General features: G+C 47.9%; 1 protein-coding gene across 1 annotated transcript in view; it reads left to right on the top strand.

Moving 5' to 3' along the window:
* The window catches only part of LOC105492227 (ATP binding cassette subfamily C member 11), a 63,586-nt gene that overhangs the window by 36,228 nt on the left and 3,551 nt on the right, over nt 1-23,807 (top strand). The window contains exons 17-26 of the mRNA XM_011759253.3: nt 190-279; nt 2,604-2,707; nt 3,869-4,066; nt 8,737-8,963; nt 9,074-9,211; nt 11,549-11,735; nt 15,612-15,701; nt 17,127-17,316; nt 18,854-19,013; nt 23,282-23,360. Of these exons, the coding sequence (XP_011757555.2) occupies nt 190-279; nt 2,604-2,707; nt 3,869-4,066; nt 8,737-8,963; nt 9,074-9,211; nt 11,549-11,735; nt 15,612-15,701; nt 17,127-17,316; nt 18,854-19,013; nt 23,282-23,360 (1,463 nt within the window). The remainder of the gene's footprint in view (nt 1-189; nt 280-2,603; nt 2,708-3,868; nt 4,067-8,736; nt 8,964-9,073; nt 9,212-11,548; nt 11,736-15,611; nt 15,702-17,126; nt 17,317-18,853; nt 19,014-23,281; nt 23,361-23,807) is intronic.

Below are 23,807 nucleotides of genomic sequence, written 5' to 3'. Positions count from 1 at the left end.
CCTTTCCAGGCTCTGGAGCCCAGGTCAAAGGTTTCTTTCAGCAGGGTCTTCCATGAAAAACCTTAGACGCAGGTGGGGCACTGAAGCTAGAAGGTGAAAAGCTGGCCCAGGATCGAAGCCAGAGACAGAAGGAAGGAGATCATGTGATTGGCAGGCATACCATTTTTCTCTTCTTCTACTCTGACCCAGTGCCGGAGCATCAGCTCACACAGGAGGAGGAGATGAAAGAAGGCTCCTTGAGTTGGAGGGTCTACCACCGCTACATCCAGGCAGCTGGAGGTATGGTTCCCATGCCAGCCCAGGGCTGTCTCTTGGAGCAGCCCTATCCCTGAAACTGGGTCAGATTAGAACATGTGAGGTCATGTGAAGTAGAGAGGTCCAGAGGAGCCATGGTGTTTATTGGCCTAACTTGCAAAACCAAACTCTACTCAGTTATAGCAACTCTACCATCAAAGCCAAGGTTGGAAGTTATATTTTCATGTATACTCATTATTTCAGTGTTTTTCTATTTTTTTAGTTTAAAAAAATTTTTTAAAAAAGAATAGAGATGGAGTCTTGCTATGTTGACCAGGCTGGTCTTGAACTTCTGGCCTCAAGTAATCCTCCCATCTCAGCCTCCCAAAGGGCTGGGATTACAGGCATGAGCCACCGCATCCTGCCTCATTATTTCAGTGTTTTTCAAACTCTGAGCTCTGCTCCCTTAGTGGGTTTTGCAATCAGCTGAGTTTATCATGAGCAGCACTGAAAGACATGAAATAGAATCGGATAGAAAATAGCAGCCACATCGCATAAGGTCACAGTGGTGGGACTTTTATTTTGGTGTGATTTAGAATTTCTTAATTTTTATTTCTTAAGGCAGGTAGAAGGCAATTAGAAGTTCAAAGCTACTGCCTTCTTAAATGGTGTATATCATCATGTATATTTACTGTACAATGTTGTAAACACAAAACTCAATATATGGTTCTGTACTTATCAAGTAATTTAAGAGATTTTTGAGAGTTATTTTTACTCCATGAAACGTTTTACGCATCGTTGACATTGGAAGCTGACTGTTGTGTAAGATGTCTGCTGTCTGCATGCCTGGGGGAGGAAGAGGTAGGCTGCGTACACAGGACACTGTTCCCGCCCTGTCCACCATGGGTATCCTGCAAGGAGTAACCCAGGGCCTGCCCAGACAGAGCAGGGAACAGCAAATGCTTGTGAAATGCATGAATGGATCTAGCAGCATACATTGATCTGTATTTACAAAGTGCCTACTATGTTCCAGGCCCTGTGCCAAGCTCTAGAGGGGAGGGGGCATAAAGTCATCTAAGAACCATCGCTGAAATCTAGCTGGAGAATTAAGACATTGCTTCCATCAGATGGTGAGAGAGATCTCTGTGGCCAGGGAATCTCAAATCTCATCAAAGAAGAGACAACCCTTGAAGGAAGGATAGAATTTGGGAAAAGACTGTAGGCACGGGACATGTGAGCATAAATAGGTGAGAGGAGTGCTAGAGCAGGAAGCAGTGCCCCAAGAAGGAGTGTACCCTGCCTTTTCCCACCCTTAACTGCTTCAAATCCCAGCTCTGCCACTCACCAACTCTGCGAGTTTGGACAAGGTAGTTCCCCTCTCAGATTCAGTTTTCTCATTTTATTAGCCTATTTGTGCTGCTGTAACAACATATATTAACTGGGTAGTTTACAAAGAACAGAAATTTATTTCTCACTGTTCTGGAGGCTGGGAAGTCCAAGATCAAGGTGCTGGCAAGTTTGGTGTCTGGTGAGGGCCCAGTATCTACTTCCAAGATGGCGCCTTGAATGCTGCGTCCTCCATCGTCCCTGGAGGGGATAAATGTTGTATCCTCACATGGTAAAAGGAACAAAAAACCAGGGAGGCAGCTCTCTGAAGCCTCTTAAGGGCATTAATGCCATTCATGAGGGCTCCATCCTCATGGTTGTCACCTCCTAGAGGCCTCACTTTGTAATACCATCACCTTGGGAATTTGGTTTCAACATTTTGGAGACACATACATTCATACAATAGCACTTTTGAAAATGGAGATAGGAATTACTAATTCAGAAATACTGCATACATTTAGTACTATTCCTGGCATGTAGCACATGATAGTACATGGTGCGTACCACATAACAGGTAGCTGTTATTGTTACTTATAAAACTGAACCTGCAGGACCTGCATAAGGTGAACGAACTTCTCTAGAACACTGGCCTCTGCCAGACACTGGGCTGAGTGCTTGACACACATTATCTCATATCATCTTCAGCATGGCTCTGAAGCTGGTAAGGTTATCACTATTTCATAGGTAAAGAAGTGGCATGTTGCTGACATTTGGTACCTTGTCCAAGGTCACACGGTTTGGAAGTGGTGGAGCCAGGATTTGAACCCAGGGCTCCCTGATTTTGGAACCCAGCTCTTCCCATTCCTCCAAGGTGTCCACAGTGGGTGGGGCTCAAGGGTTTCCAAGCACTCAAAGACAGGGATGGCTGAGCAGCTGAGTCAGCAGTTGCCTCGCACCTGAGTCAGCAGTTGCCTCGCACCTGAGTCAGCAGTTGCCTCGCACCTGTTTGTGGCACTTGTACATCACCACTGTCTCCCTCCCAGGTTACGTGGTCTCTTGCATAGTTTTCTTCTTCATGGTGCTGATCATCTTCTTCACAATCTTCAGCTTCTGGTGGCTGAGCTACTGGTTGGAGCAGGGCTCAGGGGTGAGTGCCATGAGGTGGGTGGGCTGTGTTTCTATGGGCTTGAGTGAGGTGTGGTGACTTCTTGCTCCTTGAGACCACAAGAGCCAGAGCATGGCTTGGGACCCACATGACAAGCCCAGAGCTGGTGTTCCAGAGAGAACCATGGGGAGCCAGGACTCTGGGGTTCTCCCGCACAGGCCTCCTGATTTTGTAGAATGAGTGGTCACCTGATCAGTCTCACTGGAAAACCAAGAGATTTATATCCCCAGACAGTGCCCCAAGAATCTTTCCATTCCACTGCAGTAACTGTCTCCTTTAGCTCCAGGCTGGCCTCCACACTATGGTTTATTTAAAATATACTTCTGGTCTTGTGAGCTGGGAGCCACAACCGGCCACACTGTGTCAAGTTATTTCACTAATCTCCCCACCCACATTCTGAGGCAAGTTCCACTGTCTCCATTTTCGCAAGGGGACCCTGTGCCTAGAGAGGATGAAGAACCTGCCCTAGGACAGGACAGGGCTGGGACTTGAACTTGGTGCCCTTAATCGAAGCCATGCTTTCCCCACAGTGCTTCATGTGGTTTATTTCTGGATCGTGTACCAGGAGGTTTGGGTCAGGAGAGCAGAAGCCACTCTAAGTATTTAGAGCTTCAGAGGATTTAATATAGGGAATTAGAGGCTCAGTCAACCATTGGAGGGGAAGCAGCCATCAGGGATCTCAGCTGAACTGAAGTGGGTGATTCCCAGGATGCCTTCCAGCCTCTGGAAAATCCCCACACCCCACGCTCCTGCCCACAGTTGCCACTGAGCGTGCTGGCTTCTCCTCTTCCACCTTTCTGTTTCCCTGTGGGTGCCTCTCCTTGGCAGAATCTAGCCTGAAACCATGCCAGGAGGGGTTTCGGGAAATCACGTCCCCAAGCTTCTCGCTGCATCGCAGCAGAGCGTGTGCAAGGGCCCGGCTGCTGCAGTGTCCACAGGGCAGACTCTGAGGGCCTAGTGCAGGGCAGGGCGGTGGGAATGAAGGGCAAAAGAGAGTAGCCAAGCGCTGAGCAGGGAGGTTTGGGCAAACAACTTCACCTTCTACCATCCACGGAGTCTCACGTGGCCCCAGGGAGAAGGCTTTCCCTGCCACTGAATTTCCCCCTGGACACCTGCAGTCTGACCCCCTGTTCTTTCTTGAAGACCAATAGCAGCCGAGAGAGCAATGGAACCACGGCAGACCCAGGCAACGTGGCAGACAATCCTCAACTGTCCTTCTACCAGCTGGTGTATGCGCTCAACACCCTGCTCCTCATCTGTGTGGGGGTCTGCTCCTCAGGGATTTTCACCAAGGTCACGAGGAAGGCATCCACGGCTCTGCACAACAAGCTCTTCAACAAGGTATGGGCCTGGGTGCTGGGCGGGGCTGAAGGCTAAGCTCCGAACTTGCCCAGCTTCATTTTTATTTTTTTATTTTTTAGAGCTCTGTAGCCCAGGCTGGAGTGCAGTGAGTGGCACAATCTCCACTCACGGCAACCTCCGCGATCCTCCTGCCTCAGCCTCCCAAGCAGCTGGGAGTACGGGCGCATGCCACCAGATCTGACTAATTTTTGTATTTTTTGTAGAAACTGGGTTTCACCACATTGCCCAAGGTGGTCTCAAACTCCTGGGTTCCAGTGATCCATCCACCTCAGCCCCCCAAAGTGCTGGGATTACAGGCATGAGCGACCATACTCGGCCTATTTTTTTTAAATTAGTAGACTTTAATTATTTATTTATCTGTAGAGATGGGGTCTTGCTATGTTGCCCAGGCTGGTCTCAAAATCCTGGGCTAAACCAATCCTCCCACGTTGGCCTTCTAAGTAGCTGGGATTAAGGTGTGAGCCACCATGCCCAGACAACTTTGTTTTTTGAGCACTTTTGGTTTACAGAAAAATTGAGATGACGGTACAGAGAGTTCTCATATACCTGCCTATCACCCAGGCTGGAGTGCAGTGGTGTGATCACAGCTTACTGCAGCCTCAACCTCTTGGGCTGAAGAAGTCCTCCCTACCTTAACCTCCGAGTAGCTGGAACCACAGGCGCACACCACCTCGCCTGGCTAATTTTTGTATTTTTTGTATTTTTGTAGAGACAGGTCTTGCCATGTTGCTCAGGCTGGTCTTGAACTCCTGGGCTCAAGTCATCTGCCCATCTCAGCCTCCTAAAGTGCTGGGATTACAGTTGTGAGTCACTGCACCTGGCCCACTTCTCCTATTCTTAACATCTTGCATTAACATGGGACGTTTGTTACAATTGATGAGTCAATATTGATACATTATTAATTATTATTATTAACGAATGTCCACGGTTCACCTTATGGTGCATTCTTTGTGCTGTGCATTCTATGGGTTTTGATAAATGTATAATGACATGTATCCACGGTACAGAATAGTTCCCCTGCCATAAACAAAACCCTGTGCCCCACCTATTCATTCTCCCTCCCTACCCTCAAACGCAACCACTGATCCTTTTTACTCTCTTCATAGCTTTGCCTTTTCTAAAATGTCGTCGTTGCAGCTGGGTGAACCGGGCTGCTTGATGAGGAGGGAGTGACGAAGGTGTGGCGGAGTTCTCCCGCTGCTGGAAGTCTGGTTATAAGAGCTCAGTGTCCCTTGATGGAGGGCCACAGCAACGCTGGCCTCCACTGGCTGAGCATGGTCACGTAGAGTTGCTTATGATTGCCCTGAGTTCTCTTTGAAGTGGATATTATCCTCATTTTACATATGAGGATACTGAAATCTCACATATGTTAAAGTTGGAATATGTGTTTGGTTAGAATACTCAATTGTCAGCTGGGTACGGTGGCTCACGCCTGGAATTCCAGCATTTTGGGAGGCCCGAGGTGAGTGGATTGCTTGAGCTCAAGAATTCAAGACCAGCCTGGGCAACGTGGCAAAATCTTGTCTCTACCAAAAATATAAAAATTAGCCGGACATGGGGGCTTGTGTCTGTAGTCCCAGGTACTCGGGGGACTGAGGATCAAGGAGGATCGCTTGAGTCAGGGAGGTGGAGGTTGCAGTGAGCCAAGATCATGCCACTGCACTCCAGCCTGGGAGACAGTGAGACCCTATCTCATAAAAAAAAAAAAAAAAAAATATACACACACACACACACACACACACACACACACACCAAATTGTCTGTGGTATCACACTGCTTCTTGGAAATGTCATTCCTCTCCCTCACTTACTAAGTGTTACTATGTGCCAGTTTCTGCAGTGGCCATGGGGCTCACATCAGAGAATGCACAGTGCAGGTAGGATTTGGGCCATCATGGGTGTATAGTCTAATGGAGAAGATGGACAAGAAAATGGGATGGGGCACACAGGGCCATGAGAATGTAAGAGGCACCTTGTCTTAGCTTGAGGGCAGGGGAAGAAAGTGGGGAGAGTCCAGAAAGCCTTCTTGGGAGCTTCCCTCCTTGAAGGAGGAATCAGATTTAGCCAGCTCAAGACCAGGAGACTGAAGGTGAACAAAAGCAGAGCGCTTCTGGGAGGCGAATGGAGTTCTAGAAGGCTGATCTCAGAGGTGGGAGTGGGGGTTTTGACTTGGAGACACGGGAGGTGAGGGGTGGCCCATCGTTCCTTGTAGACTGAATGCAAATTGTGTTGCCATCAAGTGTTTCAACTTCGGCAGGGTGAGACGAAGCTTTTCCCTACCTCTCAGGTAAAGCTTGGCAGAATCAGAAAGCAGGAGGGGGACATTCTACCTGAGGCCTGACACTTTCCCACCCGTCCTCTGGGGGTGGCCCTCAGCCCTCCAGGTGGTCTCTGAGTTTCTTTTGATGGCACATTCCAAGATTCTAGAAATATCCAGTGCCCATGCCTCTACATGACATTTTGTATTTTAATTTTGAGAAATGTTCAAGTTTCTTTCCATGAACATGTGTTTCGTATTTAAGATATTTTCATTTTTCCAGTCCTTTTGTGGCTTTTTAAACTTTAAATTTGTCTTTGTAGTTTTAAAGAATCACAAGTAAAGGATAAATCTGAAAAAATTCGCTCAACTGCAAGCACAACAGAAAAAAATGAAGCAAAAATGAACAAACAAGAACAACCCCAGATCATTGTGATACTTAGAAGACAATCAGAAACCAAAACCCTTTTCCCTTTGTTACCACCATTGGTCCCTAATCCAGAGTGATGCTGGGCTTCCACAGATGCACTTCCTCACCCACAGTGGAAATGAGGTCCGTTCCTGTGTCTCCTCCACAACCCCGCCATGCCCTGCACCCGCAAGGCGTGCTCAGAGTCCTTGAAGGGGTGACCCTTTTGCTCTTTGATTCCTCTGAGTGATCATGACAATTCTGGTTACTTTAGCTCAAGTATTTAACAAAACATTCTGGAAATAAAATTGAAGGCATTTTAGAGGCAGAAAAAGCAAGGTGGCCCTAAATCTGCCCCTCCGACCCTCACTACCCCACCAGCTAGAAAGCAAACATACATGAGAACTACACTTGGTCAGCAGTATCCATGCATTTGCAATGAGAGCAGCTATAGGGAACAGTTCATGGCTCAAATAATTACATTTAGTAGTCAAAATGTCCTTCCCTGCTCTTTCCGTGAGTTTGACTTTAATAGATGCCATTGACTTCTCTTCATTTCTACTTCTTGCATTATAGCTTGAGAAGTACATGGGGAAATGTAGGTGGTCATTTTGTCAGTGCCATGAATCTTTAAGAAATTGCCTTCTGTGAAGAGTGACTGTGCCAGGCTTGGGAAAGCCTCAGAAGGCCTTAATTGGATCATGGTTTTGCCATTAACCACTTGGGTAACGAATAAGTTACAGAGCCACTTCCTCTTCTGCAATCTTCAGTTTCCTCATCTGCAAAACAAGGACACCAAACGAAATGCTTTTGTTAGAGCCTACCTTGTGGTTTGAAATGTCCTTTGATCTCTGAAAGGCCTCATGCCCACTGGCTGTTAGAGATCAACTTGGAGGTACCACCTTCAAGAAGGGGGCAGTTATGGCTAAATTTGATCCAAGGGTCCAAATCGTGTGCAACCACAGTGGGATTGCTGCTGCTAATCTTTGGCAGTCCTGAGTGAAAATGGTGCCATCTGTAGAAAATCATAAGAGCTGGTATGGATAGAATGCCTACTGAGGGTGATGCAGGGCAGGCAAACCCCAGAATGGGGCTTAGTCCATGAGAGTTCTTGGCTTTGCCCGGGGAAGAATTCAAGGGCGAGCCAGTGGTAGGGTAGAAGAAAACAGTTTTACTGAAGTGTCAGTGTTGCAGTTCTGGCAGTGTTGCAGCTCTATGACTGACCCTGCAGAGCAGGGCTACCCCGTAGGCAGTGTGCTGACAGCTGCAGCTCAGGGCAGGTTTGCAGTCATATTATACCTACTTTTCATTACATGTAGATTAAGGGACAGTTTATACAGAAGTTTCTAGGAAAAGGGTGGCAACTTCCAAGTCATCAAGTCATTGATGACCCAGAAAGGGGCGGTAACTCCTGGATGTTGCCATGGCAGTGGTAAACTGACATGACACACTGGTAGGCCTGTCTTATGGAAAGTGGCTTCCACCCTGCCCCTGTTTTAGCTAGTCTCAATTTGGTCTGGCGTTCAAACCCCGCCTTCAGAGTCAAGTCTCACCTCCTACCTCGGGGGAGGCACTGCTTTGAGCATTTTCAATGTATTCTCTCTAATAGCTTTACAGGATATAATTCATATACCATACATTCACCCTTTTAAATTATACACTTCAGTGTTTAGTATATTTGAGGAGTTGTGTGATCCTCACTACAACTCTATGAAGCATCGTTTTCATCACCATTTCATGAACAAGGACCTTGAGACTCAGAGGAGCTCAGTACTTGCCTGAGGTCAGACAGCAGTAGGTGGAGGAGTCAGGTAGCCATGGAGCCCATCTGTGCTTTTAAAACATTGCTCTACATTGCCTGCCCTGGAGACCCCTGGGATCACATCCCATGGCTCTTTAGAGTCCAGGGTAATAGACATCTTCATCCAATCTTGAGGAGGGCCTGCAGCTTCTCTCACGGTCCACACTGATTTTGTCCCTGCAGGTTTTCCGCTGCCCCATGAGTTTCTTTGACACCATCCCAATAGGCCGGCTCTTGAACTGCTTCGCAGGGGACTTGGAAGAGCTGGACCAGCTCTTGCCCATCTTTTCAGAGCAGTTCATGGTCCTGTCCTTGCTGGTGATCGCCATCCTGTTGGTTATCAGTATGCTGTCTCCATATATCCTGTTAATGGGAGCCACAATCATGGTTATTTGCTTCGTTTATTATATGTGAGTAGGTTCTTTTTGCTTGTGACTTGGGGAGCAAGGCTGGGACCAACCCAGACTAGATGGTCCCAGAGGTGGACGGTCCAGGTCCCTTACTTCCACTGTCTATTCAGGATGTTCAAGAAGGCCATCGGTGTGTTCAAGAGATTGGAGAACTATAGCCGGTCCCCTTTATTCTCCCACATCCTCAATTCTCTGCAAGGCCTGAGCTCCATCCATGTCTATGGAAAAACTGAAGACTTCATCAGCCAGTGAGTCCTTCTGCTGCCATTTGAGAATGATGGAACCACAGGGGTGGTGGGGATCAGGGAAAGAATGGAGCATCTGGGAATGGCATCATCCTCAAAAGCACCAGAGCACATTGTTCGATGGACTTATTTCTCTGAGCCTCCAGAACCTGCTGAGCCATTCTTTCATTTATAATAATGAAAAATGTAAATAATAGGAAAAATGTTTGTAAACTTTAAAGGCCTTGGATATATTGTGTGTGTATATATATGGACATATGTATACATACATTTAATGATAGGGTGCATTACTGTGCAAACACATCTTGCATTATGTTATTTCTTTCACTTCCAAACAAATATCTAACTTTAACAAAACAATAAGGAACAATAGCTTTCTAAATAACAGAACTTCCTTCACTACTCATGCCATAGATTTGCCTCCTAAATGTTGAAACAAACAAGCAAACAAGTCCTATGATTGTTGTTGAGGTTTAATGGTGTAACATGAACTTATCTGTTTGTAGAGGATAATCAAGCACGGTCTTCACCTACAAGAAGTTCATAGTCTGGTGGAAAAGGGAGAAACAGGCACATGTTTTTGTAATTATACATGATTGAAGAAGATAGATGGCATCAAAGAGGGGCAGATAAACTACTTGGGAATTCAGAGGGGAAGGAGGTGGCCTGGGGGGGGATCAGAGAAGGCTTTCAGGAGGAGGTGGCATCTGAGCTGGCCTTGAAGCCTGGGTAAGACTTGGGCACACATTCGGGAGATGGTATGTGCTCAGTTAGCTGGAATATTGGATGAACTGTGCACCTGCTCTCTCAGTGGCATTATAGACCACTCAAGGTCTGTGCAGACTCTAGGACTGAAGGGATCCTGGAGCGACGCATTCGCTCAGCCCACACTGAGAACCCTGCCCCAAGGTATATACCAAGACACGCAGACGAAGAGAGACTGGAGGGATTGGAGCTGTTGTTGGGGAAGGTCTCAGAGAAAAGGACCTGAGCAGAGATCTAAATCAAGTGTGGGTTGAGCTATGGAGTTATGTGGGCAGGACCTCTGCAGGCAGAGGGGACAGTAAACGCAAAGACCGTGAGATTGGGGAGTAGGTTTGAAGGATAGCAAGGTGGCTTGAGCACAGGGGCCACAGAGTGACCAGGGTCTGTTTTGTTTAATCTGGGAAGGCCTCAAGGTGGAGGTGACTCAATCAGTATAGAAAGGTAAGGTGGACGGAATTTGGAATATCTTATGCAAAGGTTCAGAGGGTATGGACAGAGTGAGTCAGAAGGGCCACTGTGCTGGGGTGATAGCCCACTCAGATGGTAAGATGGTTTTAGTTGATGTGTAAATGAATATTTGATTTCAATAATCAAAGTTTTATTTGAATGTACTTTAGAAAAAATGCAACTAACGTATCAAAGCCATTATTTATATAATTTAAGGTTGTGAGTAAAGTTTCTTTTAATATACATTCTCAAATAAATCATGTAAAATAAGAATACTAATCAATTAACAGTATAGGTTGTGATTGATATGGAAAACTGTGATGGTGGTATGTGAAAATTGGAAGTTGGTAGGTCTCTATTGGTTGGAAGTGACAGAAAAAACTAATTCAAACTAGCTTAAAAGTATGACTTAAATATGGCAAAATAGTAACAATTGCTAAATTAGGTAGAGGGTATACAGATATTCTTGGAACCAACTTTTTAATTTCTTGGTACTTCAAAAATTTTTCATTAGTGGGTATACAGATGTTCATTAAATCAAGCTTTTAATCTCTCGGTACTTATAACAATGTTCATAACAAAAGGCTGGGGAGGAGGACTTGCTTAAAGTGAGGCTTAATCCAGAGACTCAGCTAATGTTCCCCGGGTGTCTTGGCTTTGCTGCTCTGCCTTCCACTGTGTTATTTTACCTTTAAGCTTCCAGAGACCCTCTGGTGGCTCCAGGCTCCCCTCCTAGTAGCAGAATGGTAGTTTCGGATCTCCCATCATCCCACTGAAAGGAACCACTCCCACACTCACTCACACGTCCTGGCATTTATTCACTCTCTGTGGCCAGTTTAGGGTAACTCACCCATCTCTGAGTGAGTCGCAGAGGTTAGGCGAGGAGTGCGTGCTAAGGACGGGCCTTACTGGCAGAGCCTACTCCTCAATCTGGGTTAGGAGTCAGGTCAACTGCACCCAAATTCATGGCTGAGAAAGTGGTAGGGAGGAACTCCCCAAAGAAAACTCAGGCCCTGCTGCTGGGAGTGGGGACCTGGATGCTGGAGGAAGCAGCCGGTATCTACCCAGACCTGGGGAGACCCTGGGTCAGACAAACACGTGGTTCTTAGTCTGTGCTTTCCTTCTCAGGTTTAAGAGGCTGACTGATGCGCAGAATAACTACCTGTTGTTGTTTCTGTCTTCCACGCGATGGGTGGCATTGAGGCTGGAGATCTTGACCAACCTTGTGACCTTGGCTGTTGCCCTGTTCGTGGCTTTTGGCAATTCCTCCACCTCCTACTCCTTTAAAGCCATGGCTCTCAGCATCGTGCTGCAGGTGAGGAGGTGACCCTGTGTGGGCCCTGTCTGAGCTTTGCTCATCCTCTGCCTGCGGCTTCTGGGCAGACTCAGGGGGTCCTCAGGTATTCAGTGACACCTTAAGTTCTGGCCACATGTGATCTTAGGAGTTACGTGCTTGGCCTTCTGAAATTGGCTACTTTGCTCTGTTTCCTCGTGGTCAGCTCTGAATTGGGAAGTCTGTATTCAAAGGTATTTAATAGAATCACAGGACACTGGGAATGAAGGGGGAGCCCACAGGCAACAGAGTCCAATGCTCATATTGTGCAGTTGGGGAAACTGAGGCCCAGACAAGGGAAGGACTTGTCCAAACAGATGCATGTTAGCAGAGCTGGTAAGAGAACCCTGACCTCTTGGCTTCCTGGCTGCTGTCTTTGTACCTAACCGTTCCTATCCTGATTGAGCTGTCAAACCTTTCTGAATCACCTGGAAGGGTCGTTTAAAAGGTGGGTTTCGCAGCCCGGCCCCTAGAACAGGGCTTCTCAAACTTAAATGTGCCTAAGACTTGAAACAGACTTCCACTGAGCTGGTGCAATGGCAGGCACTGGCTGTGCTCTCTTCCAGGCATTCAATGCTCACCCCACTGCATGAGATGAGCAAAGTGGTTAAGAACATGTGGTTTGGGGCCGGGCGCCATGGCTCACGCCTATAATCCCAGCACTTTGGGAGGCCGAGGTGGGTGGATCACGAGGTCAGGAGATCGAGACCATCCTGGCTAACACGGTGAAACCCCATCTCTAGTAAAAAAATACAAAAAAAAAATTAGTCAGGCATGGTGGCAGGTGCCTGTAGTCCCAGCTACTCGGGAGGCTGAGGCAGAAGAATAGCGTGAACCCAGGAGACGGAGCTTGCGGTGAGCCAAGATCGCGCCACTGCACTCCAGCCTGGGTGACAGAGCGAGACTCCATCTCAAAAAAAAAAAAAAAAAGAACATGTGGTTTGGAATATCCAGGTTCAAAGAGGCTCTGCCCATTATTAGCTGTGTGGCTTTGGGTAAATTGGTTAACTTCTCTGTGCCTGGGATTCTTCATCTGTAAAAGGGAGATAATAAAGGTTTCAAAAATAATAGCCTTGTGAGGATAGTATGTAAATGTGAGACTTAATGCTTGTAAAAACCTAGAGTAGTGCCTGGCCTGCAATAAACGCTCAATGAATATTAGCTATTATTGTTCTGGTCTTACAAATAGAAAACTTAGGGCTTAGAGAGTTTAAGTAACTTGGCCATGTTCCCATAGCCAGTAAGACGTAGGTGTGTGCACAGGCTCACATCCTCTCTCTCTCTCTCTGATATACACACATGCACCAGTGCAGAGTGACCCCCAGACCTCCAGCACTCTCAGGGAGAGGCTCCACACCAGGGTCTTAGGGGATTCGGAACCACTAAGGCCCAGAAATCCCTCCTGCTGCTGCTTCAGGACATAGATCAGGAGGGCAACGCTCAGGGCGAAGCTTGCCCAGTGCTGGCGCTGCCTTAAGCGCAGCCCCTGTAAGGAGCGAGGCAGAGGCTCGTCTCTCCCAGGGTGCCCCGTTCACAGCAGGCAGTTGCTCCAAGGTTGTTGCACCACCGGAGACACAAATGGGAAACCCTGCCTGGGGGACTGACTGCTTCAAAAGGGCCCTTGAGGGTCATTTTTTCTTTTCAAGGTCTGCTGTATTATTTAAGCATCTTATCTTCATCCTGGTCATAACTTCTCAATCCCCAGCCCTGCAGCACTTTCCAAGTCACCTTCCACACTCTCCCCAGAGTAATCTTTAATTATAGTTTTCATCATGTCACTGCTTTGTTCAGAAGCCTTCGAAAACTCTGTCTCCTGTCTACCAAACTTCAGCTATGGGGTCCTGACCTCAATGTGCTCCCTCTGCTGCAGTCAAGCCAGAACCTCACTGACTTCTGCATGCACTTTTGAGAAAATTGCATTCGAGCATTGGGAGGCAGGAATCACACATCACATTGCTTTGTAGCCTTAAGAGGCTTCTCAGGAAATGCCAGAGATGCATCTGGCTGTGAGGCAAAGAATCAACCCAAAATGGCCTCGACCATCTGGGAACTTATTCTCTCATGTAACCAGAAGGCTGGGGTAGGGCTATGCTCAGTTGGCTCATGTAGTGGCCTAGCAAGAACCCTTGATCATTCTACCTTTTAGTGCTGGCATCCACAGTCTAGCTTTGTCTGCAAGTCTGTCTGTATTCATGGTCACAAAATGGCTGCTGCAGCCCCAAGTGACACATCCTCCCACAATAACAGTCAAAGGCTGGAGAGGAGATAACTTTTTCCATGTGTTTGTTCCTTTTTAAAAGCAAAGAGAAGTTTTCAAGAACACACCCATCTGATGCCTTCTCATCCTTCAATGGCCGCAATGGCATCATGAGCCCACACATAAACCAATCTCTGGCAAGAGGAGTTGAATTAATGTGATTAGTTTGGATTAACCAAGCTTCCCTGAAGCATAAGGCCATCAGACACCTGAACATGATGCTGGCAAGGCAGCCCACAGGGTGTGATACACTGGGGGATGGGAGGAAATGTGGTCTTCCAACCCACCCCTGGCCTCCTTTCCAGACTAAGCACCATTTCATCATGGTGCCCACCTTCTCTGACTTACAGAGGGCTTCCCCTCCTTCCCACACCCTTTTGTTTCAGCCATAGCCAAACAGCTTGTGGGTGCCTGGGTGTAATCTGTGAATTTGCTGCTTTCAGCGCTTACATAGGCTGTTCTGTTTGGAACACTCTTCTCCACACATCTTTAGCCCACTGCATCTTACTTCACCTTAAAAATGTCGCTCTAGGACTGACTCTTCCTGGAATCCTTCCCTGTGCCCTCATCCAGGACCCCTCCTGTGCATCCCAGTGGCTCTCCAGGGCTTCTCCGTTGTGGAGTGCACCCCTCTGCACTTTATTCTTTGTTGCCTTGTCTGCCTTTCCATCCGGCTGGGAGCTCCTTGAGGGCAGGCTTACATCTGCCACACTTTGGGACATGGAGCCTGGTCCAGCTTCTGGCACAGAGCCATCCACCAGTTTGTTGAATGAATGTAGATGAATGTGTTACCCAGCACCCCCTGCACGTCCTTTTTGCCCGTTTCTTGGGCCAGGGTAATGGAGGTTATAGACCGGGGCCCTAACCCCAGCTCTGCCTCCAGCTTCTAGATGTTTCTATGAATGTAATTTCTTCTTTTGGAGCCTCAGTTTCCTTATCTTTGGTACCCCCAATTCCCAAGAGTCCCTCACTCCTCTAGCCTGGGTTTCCCTGAAGGCAGGACCTGAGACAGGTACTTGGGTGCGGGCAGCTTATTTGGGAGGTGCTACCAGGAACCAGGATTGGGGGAGCAGAAAAGTGAGACGGGGAAGGAGGAAGTCATCATGGAAGTCTGACATTGGGGTCCCTGTTCTATGTCACTAGGGCTCAACTGTCCTGGGATCTCCTGAGGAGCGTATGGGATATTCCCAGGACCATGCCCTCAAAGGCTGGGAGATGGGAGCATTTATCTCTGCTAGCTCTTGTTCCCCATCAGTGAAAGTTCATTCTCAGTAGCCTTAAGTCTCCTGGGTTTCTGGGATGCCCTCATGCACAGGCTAGGTGGTTGCTGTGATGTGGGCAGAGGTCTTGAGCAGAAAGACATACAGAGAGCACTTGAGGTGGAACAGTGTCTGGGGAGAGAATTGTCCATCGCAGCTGCAGCTAAACTCAGAAGAGGGCTGAGGGGGCACCAGCGGCCTCTGCTCCATTCTTCCTAGGAAAATTATCTTAGTTTCAGGGGTCACTCAGGGGCAATGGCAATCAGTGGTTGTCAGGAGCGTTGAAGAGCCTGAGCACACCCCAGCAGCCTCTTGACCCCCAACACTTCTCCTTCCTTCCAGCTGGCGTCCACCTTCCAGGCCGCTGCCCGGACTGGCGCAGAGACAGAGGCACACTTCGTGGCTGCAGAGAGGATGCTGCAGTACATGAAGGTGTGATTCAGGTCTGGGTCTGGTGTGGGGAGCTATGCAAGTTGGGGCGTGACTTCTGTGACCTCTACAAGCCCCAGTGACCTCAGGGCCCTGAGACCGTCCCAGGAAACAGCAGGCTCCTGGCCCTTCCTCCCCATCCTCCCCAGACTTTTGTTGACCATCTTGCTGAAGCTCTTCCACACCTGTCTGCTCACTTTGTCCACATCCCTCACAGCATTCCTAGGGGGAAGAGGAGATCATCTGCTCCTCTTAGAAATGAGAGGTTTGCCTGGTGCAATAATAATGATGACAATAATCTTTGTTCCTATTATTGCTTCCATTTATGTCATGGTGGTTAAGAACACAGATTCTGTAGCCACATTTCCTGGGTTCAAGTCTAAGCTTTATCATTTGAATCATTGGAATAACCTGGGAAACTTATTCAAACTCTTTTCCTCATCTCTGAAATGAGAAAGACAATAGCATCGCTTTGCCAGATTATCACAAAGTTGAAATGATATAACACATAAAGCGCGTAGCACACTGCCTGACCCATAGTGAGGCTCCATCATGTTCTTTATTATTGTGATTGAGACCTTTCTATGGGCCAGGCATGGCACTAAGCTTTTTACCTAGATTATCTCATGGGATCATGGAACAATTTTATCAGGTTGATTGAATGATTATCCACATTTTTCAAACAAGGAAACCGAGGTTGGCCCAGGCAGAACATTTGCTTAAGATCATACAGGCTGGGGCTGGCAGAGCCCTCTGCAAACCAGGTCTCCTGCCCCCTTGCATGAGTGGAATTTAAGAATTGTAGGGCCCTGATTTCCTGCCCAGGATGCTGCCGTGACATGGCACCAGCGTGGAGAGCTCTGGCTTGTAGCCAGGTGGTCAGACCCAACTTCTCCAGTGTTCTTTCCTCTCAACACACACAACTGCACTTGCAGATCTGGGTTTGAGTTCCAACCTGAAACTGTGTGATCTTAAGTAAGTTGTTGATCTTAAATTGTTGGATCCTCTATCTCCTCACCTGGTAAATGCCTCTAAAAAGGCCTGTCTCATAGGATGAGGATAGAGAGACATTAAGTCTCCACAAGGGCTCTGAGCTATGAAACCCCCCGAAGGCATGAGTCTCTGCTGCCTTTACTGTCTTTATCTTGGATTCTATTTCTTTCGAGTCACACAATCAGGAACATTGCTATATGTTAATAACAAGGGAATTAGCTATGCAGGTTTCTCACTCTTCTGGGGCAAATTTTGTGTGTTTTAGGGCATGGGGGGTGGGAAGTGTTCCTCTGATTACACAGCGGGGGGCTTGACCTTGGCGCAGGGCAGGCTGGGGTGGGTCATACCCCCTACAGTGGGAGGCTGACAGGCCTGCAGGGGATGGGCTGAGATGGATGATAACTATTGATTTCCTTTTCTTTCTTCAAAAACAAGATGTGTGTCTCTGAAGCTCCTTTACATATGGAAGGCACAAGTTGTCCGCGGGGGTGGCCACAGCGTGGGGAAATCACATTTCAGGATTATCACATGAAATACAGAGACAACACACCCACTGTGCTTCACGGCATCAACCTGACCATCCGTAGCAACGAAGTGGTGGGCATCGTGGGAAGGACGGGCTCTGGTGAGCTGAGCTTCCTGGGGGAGCATCCCCGGCTCCTCCTTTGCCCTTTCGGCACTAGACTTATTTGGGGGCATGTGTTTGCTCAGTTATCCCCCAAATGTGCATTAGGTCCTCACACTGTGCTGGTCCCTGTGCTAGACAAACACTGGCGAGCAAAACCCAAGGTCCCTGTGATCATGGGATTCCAGTGGAGGAGAGAGATGTTAAATAGAACAGCAAATAAAGACAGAAATATGACAGCTGCAGGCTGTGGTGGCTGCCAGGGAGAAAATAAACAGAGTGGTGAATGCAGAATAATGGGACCAGTGGTACCAGGCTGTGGATACCTGGGCTCTGAGCCCAGTGCTTAAGCTGAGGTATGTAGGGTCCGGGCAGGAGCACTTTTGGAGGGGCAGTGCAGGGCACTGCCAGGATGAAGAGCAGGACAGGAGTTAAATCCAGACTCCCCTTTTCCTCCCTCCCCACCCGCTTCCTGGACTGCTCTCATCAGCCTCTGTCTCCTCCTCTTTCCTCTCCCAGTTTCCTTTCTCCTCCTCAGTTTCTCTCCCTGTCTTCCTCTCTTGTCACTTCTGGGAGATCTGGCCCAAGTCCCCCTCCCTCTGCCTCTTTGCATTGTTCGAAAGCTACTGTTCAGACTTGGTTCTTGTCCCCTGTCCCCCACCCCTGGACACCCCAGAACTGCCTCCTCCAGGCAGTCCCATGGATGATGAGAGCCTTCCTGGTCTCTGTCTCCCTAGCACTCGCGCACTGCAGGGTGAAGAGCTTCCACATATGTACTTTTGGGTGTTTTTCTCTTGCTATTTTCCACCTGCCGATTGGTGGAAACCCTGAGAGGGCCACGGTCTGGCAGAGAGAAGCTCTCAGTAGATTCTGACCCTACTGACTATATTCATTCAATAGGTATTTATGAGCACCTACTATGTGCCTGGGAACCTACAGGTAAAGAAGACACACAGCTTCTACCCTCACAGAGCTTATCTTTGAGAACAGCGTTGAAACCTCCAATGCTATGTCACCTGGCAGGTGACATAGCTGAGTGCCATGGGTCTCGGTGTGACATACGGGGGCTGGGGAGGGCGGGTGGTGACTGGAGAACGCCACTGTGTCTCAACCAAGCGGCCATGCTCAGCTCCAGCTGAGCTGTTGCCTGGGGGGGTATATGGGTCCAGTGTTGCCAGTTCTACTAAGTTTCAAGAGAAACATGCAATTTGAATTTTTATATCTAGGATTTTAAAAAATGCTGGCAAGGAATTACAAACTAACCCTAACATTGTGTGTACGAAACAAAACATGTCTGTGGTCTGGCTTTGATCCAGGGGCCCCACGCGTGCCCTCTGACCTAGGCTGTAAGAAGCTGCTCATGGCATTAGGTATGCCTGGAGCAGAGACACCAGCCCTCTCCTACCCTTTCAGGGCTCACAACGATGAAGAATGGGCCATGGAGGGTAGTGGGTCAGGTGCGATCGCCAGGTGTGACCTGTGCTTCCACTAGTGCAGATGCAGGAAACTGAGGCCCTGCTCGTTTCTTGCCCCACAGGGAAGTCCTCCTTGGGCATGGCTCTCTTCCGCCTGGTGGAGCCCATGGCAGGCCGGATTCTCATTGACGGCGTGGACATTTGCAGCATCGGCCTGGAGGACTTGCGGTCCAAGCTCTCAGTGATCCCTCAAGATCCGGTGCTGCTCTCGGGAACCATCAAGTGAGTGCTCGGCCAGCAGGCAGCCTGCGGGAGGGAGGTCACAGGACCAGGATTCCAGCACTGGGCTGCCTATAGTGAGCTGGTGACCAATGCCCCGATTTCCAGGCCTCCTTGGCCTGCTGGGCCACTCATGCCTACCAGGCTTACCTCACTGAAGTACTGTTGAGGATTAAATGAGGCCTCAATATATATAAGAGCACTTTGTAAACCATAATGTTCTACGCAAAAACAAAGCTTATTTTTATTTTTTAGAAACTGGATGGGCATGGTGGTGCACAGCTGTAGTCCCAGCTATTTGGGAGGCTGAGGCAGGAGGATCGCTTGAGCCCAGGAGCTCAGGGCTGTAGTACACTATGACTATGCCTGTGAATAGCCACTGTGCTCCAACCTGGGCAACACAGCAAGACCCTGACTCTATTAAAAAACAAACAAACAAACAAGCAACAGAAACAAAATGCTGATGGGATTGGTCAGATTTCACTACACCATTAAGCATTTGGACTCAGGCTACCATGTTCTTTCTTGTCCAGACGTGGCTTATTCTCTCCGTGCACTGGGCAAAGCCCCTGGGGACGTTTTTAGGAAGTGATTCTTCAATGGTACACATTGTGGACAGGGGTGAAGTGAGAAAAATCCAGGCAACCCAGTCAGTGAAGCGGACAGAACCAGATCTTCCAGCCTCTTCACTACACTTTCTGTGTCCTCAGAAGTCAACTCAGGGAAGAAGCTTTATCCAGATTAGGCTCCTACTGACAATGCACTTTATCTGGGAGGAAACATAAAGGCATGGGCACTGAGGAAGACAGATGCACTAAAAAGCAGGCTAGGTCCCCCATGTTTTGTGATATTTAAGGAGAATTCTTAGAGCCAGGAGGATAAACTGGGCCCCAGAGCTTCATTCATTCATTCCTTCATGCATCCTTCCACCCATTTAACTTGCCTTTTCTGAGCTTCTGCCTGGTCCAGACACTGTGCTAGGGACTGGAGCCAGTTTAGTGAATGTGCATTTCCCCTGCTCCCCCAGCAGGAGCTCACAGTGTGGGTGGGGAAGATGGTTTTCTACAGGGGTAAGACCCAATAAATCACAGTAGGAAGAGGTAATTGCTAAGTCAGAGATATGTACAAAATGCTAAGGGAGTTACAAGTGGGATGAGTCACTGCCTGAGTGAATCCAGAAAGGCTTCCCAGAGGAGGGGACATTTGATCAGGGTCTTGAAAGCTAAGCAGGAGCTTGCCAGGCAGAAATAGGAGAGAAACTCTTTTCAAGGAGAGGGAACAATATGTGCACAGACACAGAGTTTCAAAATGACTGGGTCGTGAGGCAGGGCATAGTAGCTCATGCCTGTAATCCCAGAACTTTGGGAGGCCAAGGCAGGCGGATCACTTGAGGTCTGGAGTTTGAGACCAGCCTGGCCAACATGGCAAAACCCCGTCTCTACTAAAAATACAAAACTTAGCCAGATGTGGTGGTGCACGTCTGTAATCCCAGCTACTCGGGAGGCTGAGACACGAGAATCGCATGAGCCCAGGAGGTGGAGGTTACAGTGAGCCGAGATCATGCTACTGCACTCCAGCCTGGGCAACTGAAGGAAACTCTGTCTCAAACCCACCCCCACTAAAAAACAGCAGCAACAACAACAACAACAACAACAAAATGGTCATGTTAGGGGAATGATAAGACATTTAGTGATGGATTTCTGTGTTACAGTAGAATGTGGCCGAATCTCCTGTGCATTGGCATGAAGAGTAGTAAAAATATGAACTTAACATTTATTATTTATGTGTGCCAACCAAATGCTTTAGTATACTGTCTAATTTAACTCTCCCAGCAACCCTGTGAGGCCCTTTCATTATCCCCATTTTACAGATGAAGGCACAGAACTTAGAGAGGAAGGGGACTTGTTTAAGGACACACAGAGAAATGGTGAAGAGATATAACCCTAGGTATTCTAAACCCATAACTTGCAATATTCCGCGCACCCCTTGCTGCAGAAAGAAATGTGGACTTGAAATCGTACCTTAGAACTTAAGGCTCTACCCTTAAGCGTCTCTCTGAGTGTCTTTGATGTCAGCCTGGCTCTCATACTGGCTTGTGGCACGGCCTTGAACAAGCCATTTAAAACTGATAAGAAAGGGGTATACTCATCTCATGGAGGAGAAAATGTCAAATAACCCATCTATGAAAGTGCTTTGGAGACATCAAATGTCATGCAAATAAGACCTGCCACTTCTTCAGTACACATTAGCCCTACACACAAGATATGTGTGGCTGGCACAACTGCGGAAGGATAAAGCAGAGGTTGACAGGTTTCACTCAGGGCTGCGCGGCTGAATAGCAGGGAAGTGTCTATAGTGCCGCCTGTTCCAGATGCAAGTGTAAAGCTTGCTGGCTGTAAAGTCCAGATAGATTCCCTCTCTCCTGTCAGTTACCTGGATGTTAGGATTCTTTTCACTGCAAGAAACAGAAACTCCAGCCCCACCACAATGAGCTACCACTTCACACCCACTAGAATGGCTATAACAATAATAAAAGGTAAATAGCAAGTGTTAACAAGGATGTGGAGAAATGGAAACTCTCGTGCATTGCCAGTGGGGATGTAAAATTGTGCAGAGACCATGGAAAACAATTTGGCAGTTCCTCGAAAAGGTAAACAAAAATTAGCTGGGCATGGTGGTCTGTGCTTGCGATTCCAGCTACTCAGGAGACTGAGGCAGGGGACTTGCTTGAGTCCAAGAGGTCAAGGCTGTAGTGAGCTGTGTTTTCACCACTGCACTCCAGCGTCGTCGAGGCTGTCTCAAAAACAAAGAAACAAAAAATGTTAAACATAGAATTACTAAGTTATCCAGGAATTTTACTTCCAGTTATATATCCCAAAGTGTTGAAAGCAGAGACTTCAACCCATATGTATACACTAGTGTTTAGGGCAGCCCTACTCACAGTAACCAAAAGGTGGAAACCAGCCATACGTCTATAAGCAGATGAATGGAAAAACAAAATGTGGTATAGCCATACAATGGAATATTATGCAGCTGTAAAAAGGAGGGAAACGATACATGCTACAACATGGATGGACATGAAGTGAAAGATGCCAGACAGAAGGACACATACTACGTGATTCCACTTACATGAGGTAGCTGGAATAGGCAAATCCATATCGATGGAAAGTAGAATAGAAGTTACCAGGGGCTGGTGGGGAGGGGAGAGAAGAGATTGTTTAATGGGTATGGAGTTTTTGTTGGGGATAATGAAAAAGTTTTGTTTTGTTTTGTTTTGAGACCGAGTCTCATTCTGTCACCCAGGCTAGAGAGCAGTGACACCATCTCAGCTCACTGCAACCTCCACCTCCTGGGTTTAAGTGATTCTTCTGTCTCAGCCTCCTAAGTAACTGGGACTACAGGCTCGCATCACCATGCCTGGCTAATTTTTGTATTTTTAGTGGAGTGGGGTTTCACCATGTTGGCCAGGCTGGTCTCAAACTCCTGACCTCAAGTGATCCGCCCACCTCAGCCTCCCAAAGTGCTGTGATTACAGGTGTGAGCCACCGTGCCCAGCATGATGATGAAAAAGGTTTTGATATAAATAGTGGTAATGGTTACATGGCATTATTAATGTATTTAATGCTGCTGAATCATACACTTATAAATGGTTAAAATGAGAAATATTATGTACTTTCTATCACAAAACAAAACCCAAATGGCTTAAGCAAAAGTGGCCTCTAATGACTCATGCATGATAATGGGGAGGCCAAGGCTGAGTTCCAGGGCCCGGTTTTCCCCTAGCATTGTCTTGCTTCATTCTTAACTCCACATGAGGGCCCTGGGGAGCTCCATGTGTCCCGCTCCTGTGGGAGGATGGTTGCAATCTCTCCTCACGTCTCTTCTCTCATGGTAGCCTGAAAAGTCCTGAGATACACTCTGATTGGTTACTTTCCCACCCCGAGCTAAGCACTGTGGCCAGCGATTGCTGTATGTCGATTGGCTTATCCTTGAGCCCTTCACTCCATCTGGAGTGGATGGTGGAGCCCGCCTTGGAACACATGGGCTGGGGGATTGGGGAGGAGGTGTCCCCTAAACAAAACCCGGGGCTGCTGCCTGCAGAAGGAACAGGTGCTGGGAGGCACAGGAAATTTCCATTCGTGGTGGTTCCATGCATTTTCCTAAACCCCATAATCTAGTTCTAAATATTCTTGGTCATTCACTGGGCATATAAATGAGTGTTCAAAGGCTGGGTGATGTTGTTGAACACTTCTCTTTCTCTCATATGGCAGATTCAACCTAGATCCCTTTGACCGTCACACCGACCAGCAGATCTGGGATGCCTTGGAGAGGACATTACTGACCAAGGCTGTAAGTAGCTCCAAGGCCCAAGTCTTGATCTAAGTCTGCATCGCCCATGGGGGCCTGCTCCTTTGGGCTCCCCTTATGTGATGTGCCAGCTGTTGCTGCTTCGGGTCATGGATGCATCCTCTCATGGAGATGAGATGACTTGGCATTCCTAAGTCAAGGCTGATGGCACTCAGACACCAACCGTGTGCCAAACACTGTTCTAGGCTCAGGGGCACAGCAAAGACAAGGCAGATGAGGTCTTTGTCCTCCTGGTACATACATTCGATGAGAGATAAAGGCAACAAGTAAATGCAGGAGATACTTTCAGATACTGGTGAGGGCTGTATAGGTAGTAATGAGACGCATAGAAACTTCAGTGCAGGAGCAGTTCCTTTCAACGGGGTGACCAGGCAAGGTCTCTTTAAACATGTGACAGCTGAGCTGAGACCAAGAACTGAGGGGCAGCTG

The sequence above is a fragment of the Macaca nemestrina genome, chromosome 18 (genome assembly GCF_043159975.1).
Source record: "Macaca nemestrina isolate mMacNem1 chromosome 18, mMacNem.hap1, whole genome shotgun sequence".
NCBI lineage: Eukaryota > Metazoa > Chordata > Mammalia > Primates > Cercopithecidae > Macaca > Macaca nemestrina.
Note: the sequence above shows the minus strand (reverse complement) of the source record. Positions and strands in the feature narration are given on the sequence as shown.